The 10,051-nt window shown below is 39.6% G+C and overlaps 1 protein-coding gene across 7 annotated transcripts in view; it reads left to right on the forward strand.

Annotated features, from left to right (window-relative positions):
- The window catches only part of LOC129748896 (serine-rich adhesin for platelets), a 316,501-nt gene extending 307,018 nt beyond the window's left edge, over positions 1–9,483 (forward strand). For 5 of the 7 annotated variants that reach the window (XM_055743680.1, XM_055743678.1, XM_055743682.1 and 2 more), the window contains 3 exons: positions 5,321–5,731; positions 6,419–6,633; positions 7,613–9,483. In XM_055743680.1, coding sequence (XP_055599655.1) covers positions 5,321–5,731; positions 6,419–6,633; positions 7,613–7,734 — 748 coding nt within the window. In that variant the 3' untranslated portion in view covers positions 7,735–9,483. The remainder of the gene's footprint in view (positions 1–5,320; positions 5,732–6,418; positions 6,634–7,612) is intronic. The other 2 variants (XM_055743683.1, XM_055743684.1) reach the window with 1 other exon arrangement.
- The last annotated feature ends 568 nt before the right edge of the window (positions 9,484–10,051 follow it).

Here is a 10,051-nt window from a genome sequence, read left to right on the forward strand (position 1 = left end):
AATATCTTTTCTCCCAAGGCTCGAAACTGTACCTTTTTCAAAACAAAGTTTCTTATTTCAAATTGTTTTAACTTCCAAAATTTCATTCGAAAGTAAATTTCTAATAATTTAATTGAAAAGGAAAAAATGCGAAATTAAATCTGGGAAATTCTTTCGAATAATATAAAAAATCATAGGTTTATCACGACACTTGATATCTGGGTTTTTTGAATTTCTCAAACCCTGGGGTCTAAAAAGCTTCATTTTGTTTCGAAACTCATCCATGATTTTTTGCAGAATTTTTTAGTTAAATTTACATGGGTAAATTTGAACTTTTAGGTTTGTATGTGAAAAATTAATATTTTGTAACTGAAAAACCCACCTCATTTTTGTTTCTTTTGTGGAACCGGGCCTGTTGATAGGTTTTGTGCCAATCAATAAATTCTCTAGAGGAAATTTTCCGCTGAACAACTTTGTCCAAGACCTTTACTTCGTATTTTATTAGACAAACAAGTCATTAGGTGTTGAATAGGGGCCTGTCTTTTGGTAATGAAAAACAATAAATTCAATTGACATCACTGCTGGGTGCCTAGCGAGGTATTGCATGACTACTTTTCATACAATACTTGTTTTTCTTTGCCAGAAAACATACGCCTGTTAAACAGTTAATCACTTTTTGCCTAATTATATACTAAAAACTGTCTTCAACAAAGTTGTTCGGCGGAAAATTTTCCTTAGAGAAATTATAAATTGGCACAAAAACCATAAGCAGGCTCCGTTCCACAGAAGAAACAAATATGATGTTGATTTTTCAGTACAAAATAGTCAATTTTCCCATAAAAACCAAAAAATTCCAATTTACTCTTGTTTTTTTTACCCATTGTTAACGTTACCTAAAAATTCTGCAAAAATTCTTGGATGAGTTCTGGATCAAAACGAAGCTTTTTAAACCCCAAGGTTCGATAAACTCAAAAACGACCCCAAATCGACTCAGTCTACCATGATATATCCCCTACTCACAAAAATCCATGTGGGACCTCTGATCCCACATCGAATTGTGGCTAAGCTTTTCTTCGATTGTGGAAGGGAACCTCAACGGCAATGCTCATAGAAGAATTCTCTACAGCTTCTTCCTTCAATGACTCAAAGCCTCATCTCCATCTTAACAAGGTCTTATCTCTCCTCGAGCACCTTTAAGTCCCCTCCTGCTTGTCTACGGCTACGACTCAGATCATTTCCGACGAAAACTTCAACCTAAACTCACTCGTCTGGTCTCGAGAGTCACTCTTCTCTGAGGGTATTCCCCTCTAATGAGGTTTTCTACGACGTCTATTGAGGCGAAATTCAAGTTTCATCCTAACAGCTTTAATCGTATCAAAACATCATTTCTCAGATACTCCCCGGAGCTGTAGTTATTCTACCAGACAGTTTCATTCGTAGGATCGGAGGCGCCGTTTCCATATTACAGGTGTTTGCGTCCTCACACATCTTCTGTACCAAGTATTCGACTGTTATATCCGGTTCGCAAGAAGTGAGTTCTATTTCTAGTCTTGGTGATGTTTCATGAAAAATTCATGATTCATGAGTCGATTATTCAGAATCTACAAAATTTAAAAGTTTATTTCATCATGCTTTCTCCTCTCTACTTTTTTCCGTCCCGATTTTCGGGATTAGACAATGCGTCCACCCACCTCTCCTTAAGCTACCCCACTACAGCTACTAATCAACTAATCAGGCCGCCGTAGCATATTTTCTCAAGCAGAACCAAGAAGAGTATGACCTCGGTCACTAATAGCTGTACTGACCCTTGACAGCATCTTCGTTTCAGTTTGGAATCCTCACTGAACCGGACTGTAACATCTTCGGAAGAATGCCTACACGCTTCTTTTTTTTAACTCAAAATTAAGTTTAACCGAGGTTCACAATATAGTTCGATTCTATGAACTTGAAGTTTAAAGGGTGATACGGTCAAAATTTGGTCAAGGGAAAACGCGTGTTAATCGGTCAAATCGTTTATTTAAAAAATCTAATTTATTCAGTTAGGCTTCCGCTTTTCTAAATTCGAATTGACGGGCCTTACGCTTAACCCCTGCCATCAGATTTTGTACAGCCACCTTGTCCACCTTCTTCGCAGAAAGCCAGTTTGCCTTGAACTGCTGCTCGACCTTAGCAGTTTTTTTTGGTCTTCTTTAGGTTCCGCTTGACAATAGCCCAGTATTTCTCATTGGGCGCACAATAATAGCCCAGTATTTCTCTGGCGTGTTGGGAGGGTTCTTGTCCTTGGGAACCACCTGCACGTTTTTGGCGGCGTACTACTTCATGGCCTTTTTACTGTAATGGCAAGATGCCAAATCCGGCCAAAACAGTACGGAACAACCGTGTTTTTTCAGGAAAAGCAGCAGACGTTTATTCAAACACTCTTTCGCGTAAATTTCTTGGTTGACAGTTCCGGAAGCTATGAAAATGCTGCTTTTCAAGCTACAGGTACAGATGGCTTGCCAAACCAGATATTTATTCGCGAACTTTGACTGTTTCAAGTGCTTGAAAATATCTGCTACCATTCCCCTTTCTTTTGCCGTATAAAACTCCTGTCCCGGAAGCTGCTTGTAGTCGGCTTTGACGTAGGTTTCGTCGTCCATTACCACGCAGTCAAACTTCGTCAGCATCGTCGTATACAGCCTCCGGGATCGCGCTTTGGCCGTCGTATTTTGTTTATCATCGCGATTTGGAGTCACTACCTTCTTGTAAGTCGATAGTCCGGCTCGTTTTTTGGCTCGATGCACGATGTAGGGTTGAAACTACCGGCAATTCTCTTTGTCGTCTCAACGGCTTCCGGTTTTTGATTTCCCCCCGATCCAGACTTCCTGGCTGTCGATAAACGTTCCCTTTAAATTCCATTTGTAACGGTTGATTTGCGTGCGAGTAGCTCGGATTTTCGCGATGCGCGAGCAAAATTTTGATACGATGCTCTTCTTCCTTGGAAGGCATTTCGACAACTGAAGAGTGAATTCCAAAATCAAAATAGGAGCAACATTCTACACACACACACCTTCAAAATGAGGGGTGTTCAGGTTTTTTAAATGCAAAATTGAAAGAAATACGTAAAGTTGATATTGACCAAATTTTGACCGTATCACCCTTTAGTTTCCTTTTTCCTCCTTGCGATGGTTCAAAACGGAGTTCGAATTGCGAACTAAAACTAATCCCATTTTTTCTTCGGCGAAGTAGCAAAACTGAGATCGATCTCATAAACTAAAAATTGAACCTTCCTTGTGTATGTTGAACTGAAAGCACTCAGCGAGTTCGGCTGCCGAACTGCATTTTGAGTAGCTACGAATAAAGGCAAGAAGAAAGTTCGAATTGGAGTTCGGCTGTCGAGCTTAGGTTTGAGTATGCCAGTCAGAACTAAGTTTTACGATTGCCCTATCGAACTCAAAGTTGAGGGCTGGATTCGATGTTTCTTTACACTGTTTTCTTACTTCTTACTTACTTACTTAATGGTCCCGCGTCGATGCTCCGGCGCATAGGGCCGTGGTGAAAGACCCCCACTGTTGACGATCCAGAGCCAGCGTCTTCACTTGGTCCTAGTCAAGATTGTCGTCGACAGTTCGGATTTCGGCGGCTTCACCGCCATGTTTCTGAGTCTACCTCTGCTTCGATGTCCTTCTGGATTCCATTCAAGCGCCTCTCTGCAAATCTCGCTATGATCTTTTCGCCGCGTGTGTCCAATGCATCTCCACTTGGGAACTTAAGTGGAGATGGATTGGACACACGCGGCGCGAAGATCATATCTCGATTTCTAGCGCCCTTTGATGACACCGGCGATGTAGTTCCTTATTTGAGATCCAGTTGCCAGGCCACCAAGCGCGGAGGATATTCCGCAGACAGCGGTTTACAAATACTTGCAGTTTTCGCGTCGTTACCGCATATGTGCACCAAGTTTCACACTTGTACAGTAATACGGATTTGACGTTTGAGTTAAAGATTCGACTTTTTTTTTCAGAGAGATATCTGACGTGAGCGCCAGATGTTGCGGAGACTCGCAAATGCAAATCGGGCTTTTCTGACCCGGGTTTCGATTTCGATGTCCACCATCAGGCATTATCTGGCTACCAAGATACTGGAAGCACTCCACTTTCTCAACTTGTTGCCAAGCTACCACGAAATTGGAAGGATTTTCTGTGCTGATTTCCATCGAATTGGTCTTACCGACATTGACTTTGAGACCTGCTGCCTTGGAGCTTCGGGTGAGGTCGTCGAGCTCTGCATATTCGGTTGTGTTTGGGCGCTTGTGTTACTTCAGAAAAAACTTGTTAAACGGAACGAAAGTTTTGACATCCTTACAAGGCAACGCCTACTTGGAGAGGTTCCATTTAAACAAGTTTAGAGTTTTCCTCGCCTAACATAAACTGTGTCTGCCTAGGTTTCTTCTTTAGATCCTTTCTTCTTGCTTTCTGTACAACTACAGGAATCTCTAACTTCTGTTTATACTCTTCAATTTCTCTTCCGTCGATTCTATACACCTCTGAAGGTTCAAATTTGTCTACAAATGTTAGGACACTTTGCCTGCCTATCCTCAAGGTCCCTTCATGACATACAGGTGCAATGCATAGACCGTACTACAATTCGATGCAGATTCATGCAGTTTATTGACCGGAAATTTACAACATTTCCGTATTAGGTATAAACCTGCAAACAGTTTGTAATCTTTAAATAGTTGACATGAAGCAGGAAGTTGTGACGCATTTATACGATCGTCTTGTTGACAGTAGTAATCCAGTAGCAGGAACATTTTTTTCGTTCGAAAACAGAATTTTACAATCAACGTTCTTAGACACAAATACCACAAGGACGGTAAAGTGTTGTAAATTAAGAAAAAAAACAATCACTGTCCTGCTCTAGCAGACTCATCACCAGTTCCCTTTTTGCGGTCATGATTGTCATGAAACAATGACACGAAAGAAAATAAAAACCTGAACTTGCAAGCTGTACTGGTATTTGAAAACACTGTAAACGAAAAAAAAATTCATTCAAATTTGGGATCCACCCATCTTGATTCAAATATGTCCAAAACATTAACAGCTATTACTACTCCCCTGTATTTTCAACTTCAGTTTCAAATAATATGTCATCAGTTTCCCCAAGTTTTGTACTTTCGTTTTATTCATCTGTTGATAAATTTTTTTTTTAAATTTTTTATCCAATCAAACCAGAAATCAACCCAACGACTCATTTGCTAGTGTCGAAACTTTAATTCAGATATCAACCCGTTCGAGAACTACCGTGTCCGACACTATGTTTCTACTGTTGTCTGTTATGTCCTTCCATTCATTTTCTGTAGGAATATTTGCGGTTTGCACCGCCGCTTGCTGGACGGAAGTACCCGTCAATTAACCTCACTAACATTCGCCTCAACGACACAGCCATCGTCGCAAGCTTGTGGTGGTGGATCATCCGTTGCATCGTCCATTGCTAGTACCAGCCCTCAGTCATACACGGTGTCGGCCTCGACGTCGGATCAACTGGCCGGCTCCACCGGAACCGTTTCGACGACGGCCATTGCCGAGATACCGTGCTCGGCCCAGTACTGTGATTTCGCTACCAATACAACCAATGCCACCAACAATAACATCAACAATACCATCAACAATAACAATGGCTGCGCCGCCAGTAGCATTACTAACACGATCGGTGGTGGCAGTTGTCTTGTGGCTCCCTCGTCGCTTGCCTTGAGACGGCCCAGTGCTAACATGTTGGTCCCCTTTCTTCTAGCAGCTAACTGCTACACTATTCTTCTTTAACCCTCTATGTTCCAATAGTCAATAGATGTCCTTTTTCTCTCTTGGTCTGTTTCTGTTTGTGTAACATCTGAGAACAATTTTATCTTCCTTTCCTGTGCCTTGATAGCAATAGATGAATAAATAACACTCCTTAAATTTTATACTTGTGATGTTTATTCGTCTATTCTATCGACTACTCTCTTGTTAACCTTTTGTGGGAACGCCTCAGTTTCCATCAACTCCAATAGAATAGAAGCTGTCTTCCCTCGCCTTTCATGATGTTTGCCATTCTCCAAACGAGTGCTGCACGAATTTCGCCGATTAATCCATCGGAAACCTCTAACGATGGAAACTGGAATCGATCATCGATATTGAACTCGATTATGCATGTGTGCTTCAACGGCTTTTTCTCTGTGTACATATGTAGTTAACTATTTGCATGTTTAGTAACAACTTTAAATTTTTCATAATAGCACTTTTAACATTTCATCACCAATTTTTGTAAATTTATGTAGAGGGTTGTTAGATGTCCATTCGAATGTTACCGTAGAAAATGTATTTGTTATTCTGATTTTGTACCACTTTTAACACAATAGATAAACTCTATACTTATCGACAAACCGTTCTTCCATTCTCTTTTAATTCCCACCCCCTCTAAGAAATCCAAGTTCCAGCTCAATTCCGATGAGCGAAACGGGTTCGCTAGATCGGATGAAGTCGGCAGCCGAGAGACGGAAGAAGGGTGCGCTCGAAAGTGACAGCGGGACGGCGCCTACGGTATCTGGACGAGTCGAGGGAACCCGGGTCAATGCGGGCCTGTTTATCGATGAACTGTTGAAGAACACAAAGCTGGACCACCTGGAGGAATCCGACAGTAAGTGCCATGTTTGTCATCTAATCAATAAACACCAATCCAAATAAAAAATGGCCTCGGTAGAGTTGTTCGTTGCCAGTATGACCCTTTGTCATATTCCCATTCAGTTCAAAAAAGTGCAGGGAATGCTACATTATAAATTTACGTGAAAAATCCCTTAGAAATAATTTCTAAATTATTTTGCGTGTAGAGGTTGTTCAAGCTATAACTTAAACTCGAAGTGATGATAAGTTTTTGCAGCATACCTGTTGACGCAACCAGCCAGAAAGAAAGCATCTCCCGTTTTGAGTACTTTTGTGAACTTTTCGTATCTTAAGTTACTTAGAACGTACATATAAATCACTTTTGAGCTGGGTGGAGTCCGTCTTCAACCTAGACATACCATACAATGTAACTATCGACTATAGGGATGTGTGGAAGTCAGGTGGGCCTGTGTTTCCTTTCGGTCCGATCCAATTCTTTACTGATGGATAAATAATAGAACTAGGACAGAGGTGTTCGGACCTAGACACAGGATCTCTACTGACGTTACTAGGTACTTTGAAGAAAAAATACATATGTTAAACCAAACTCTTCTGTCCCAATTTTTAAGTTCATGTTTCAGGTTGCTCTTCAAGATGCATACTAGAACATGTGGCTTACCATTCGAGATGCGAACCTCAATATAACTATTGATTCGGAAACCTTCCAGGTCTCTCCTGTTATCCTGTTCCATGTGGAGCATCTGTTTAAATTTCGGAAGTCTGCCTTGATGGAGCTTTCAACATCCTGTTCTATATTAAGTCGCGAATGCCATAAAGATGGTAAAACGGCCATAATTTCCAAGAATTCCAAAGGTCCGGATAACCGTATAGGCTTACGACGGGCAATGTCATCGTGCATGCGTTTCTCATTTTTGAATCCAGATAGACATTCTGAATCCTTCTTCACCGGATTATTGTTTCTATTATAACAACTCTATTTTTGTATCACATTTCAGCCACTCCGGGTTTGGCGCTGTACATCAGCAGCGATGGCACCACGACGCTCGGCAGTCACGAGGTCAAATCCCGAATGCCAGCCGGCGTGTTTAAGCAGGTGGTCATGGAGAATCCAAGATAGTAGCACCAGAAACCGAATCAGCCGAATTAGTTGCAGTATGAGAAGCAGACAGTGTGTAGGTGTAGCAATACAGCAGCATTAGTAGGAAAATAACTAGCCGTATTAGAAGGTACTCTACCGATTATTTAGGACTGGGGAGAGCACGGGGTCTTTAACAGTAACGCAACTACACTGCGGTCATAATGAACTGATTTAAAAACAAAAGAAAACAAACCTATCCCTAGGAAACTGATAGCGATGACTGATATCGAGAAAACTGTCGCCGCGCAATATTCCTACAGAAGTAAGAAAGAAAAAGTCTTCGCATTCGTCGTGTTTTATATTCTACATGTAGGGTCTACAAAATTGTCGCTGCTTTAGCGTTTAAAACATGCTTCCAACAAATCAACAGTAGGAAAGTAAAATTCGTTCCGGAGCTACGCGCATAACTGAGATTTTAAAAAGTAGCTGTATGATTTATATCAGTTTTTTTTTCGTTTTGTTTCGGAAAGCATTGCTGGCAAGAGATTGGAATCATCGCTAGTTTTACTTTTCCAATTAGTAGGGATTACTAAAAATTTTCAAATTCGACACTTTTGGAGAAAATATTGTCCTTAGGAACAGAAAAAACCAAACCATATAAAATCGTACATGAAATTCAACTTCCTTGAGTCACTGTTATCTAGCATTCAAACAATTTCATTAGTATTTATTTGGCTTATTTTCTTACGTTTTGTCAAAATACACAATTAAGAGTGTATTTCTAATATATTGAAAATACAATAAACACTACAGAGGAAGGATCTTTAACCTGGGATTAACAAATTAGATAAACAAGCTGTGACTATTGAAAAGCGCGGATCGCACGCGTTCCGCTGCTATTCATCCGATAAAACCGTACATCTGTGAATAGTTATCCGAGATAGGGTGAAACCAATTTAACTTTTTCTATAGTTTTCATCAACGGTTATTTGTTTAGGTTTTCGAGATTTATTTTGTTTTAAATATCCTTTTTTAAACTAATTTTCAAATTGTGTACAGTCTGAAGGAAGCGATAAGAATAACTAAAGTTAGCATTCGCAATAAACAAAAATTCGTAGACATTTACGAACGAAAACAATTTAAGTTATTACTCGTTCTAGCTTTGTATATAAGTACAGTGTAAAGTATTTAATAATGATATTTTTAAATACACTCTAGGATATAAGCCAGAATAATTGTTGTGATTTTTAGAAACTAGTATGTATTATATCAAATCAATGCAGTTCTTGTTGCAACAACACATCGGAACAATAAAGCAAAAGGCAATGGAGTGATCAATAATAAACAAAATATTTAAAACGAGCAAGAAAAAGTATCATGACATTGTTTTATCGTGAAAAATAAAATTGGATCGTCGTCTAGCGCAAATAAATTTGATAAAAATAACTGTTGCGCTTGAAGTTCACCCTCCCTAAATCCACAAAACTGAATTGCGCGTATAGTTTGAGCTTAAAATCCGATAGCAAAACTTCAATAACCTTATCTGTCCTTTGAATACAGTAAATCAAATTCCAGAAAAAACAACAACAGAAAATACAGAAACGCTCCGCGTGCAGCTTGGCACGAAAAGTGCAAATTTCACATGATGCGTAAAATTATGAAAAAAAATAGTTGCGGCTGAAAGAAACACACAAAAATGAACGAAATCATCCCTGGTAACAAAACATCTAACACAATAAACTGCAAATGAAGTAATAAAACAGAAATAATACGAGGCTCAATCGAAAAGTAGAGTTTTTTTTCTTTAAAAAAAGAGAAACTTTGTCCTTTATACGAAAAAGCTGCAGGTATTTGTTCCCCTTGGTTCATTGTGATGCAGGCATTCATAGTTCAAAACCAGTGGTCGTTGAACATCTCAGCTTCAGCTTTCTTTCCGTTGGTAAGTACTTGATCCAAACATAACTCGTATTAACACAACCTAACAATTTGAAGTTTTATAGCTAGCTACTAGACCAAGGTTAGATCTAATAAGAGGCTTAAAGAGTCTTACAAAACAATTGGTGTTACTTGGGAATATTACCTTCAAGTCTGACGTTTATTTGTATCTTATTCTCAAATGTTGCAACCAAAGTTACATCATTCAATAAGATACTTCCTGGCAAAAAAAATCAATAAGATTTCAAGAACTTCTACTTAAATCTATCAGGTATCAGGTATCAGGTATCTTTCAGATCTCGAGGCAGATGACGTGACATTCCGGACATTCTGAACTACATCATTGACGCTATGTGCAGGAACGCAGCATAGTTACTGGTCAACGGGAACACCGTTTTACTAAAAAAAAAAATAGACAACT

This window comes from Uranotaenia lowii, chromosome 2 (genome assembly GCF_029784155.1).
Source record: "Uranotaenia lowii strain MFRU-FL chromosome 2, ASM2978415v1, whole genome shotgun sequence".
NCBI lineage: Eukaryota > Metazoa > Arthropoda > Insecta > Diptera > Culicidae > Uranotaenia > Uranotaenia lowii.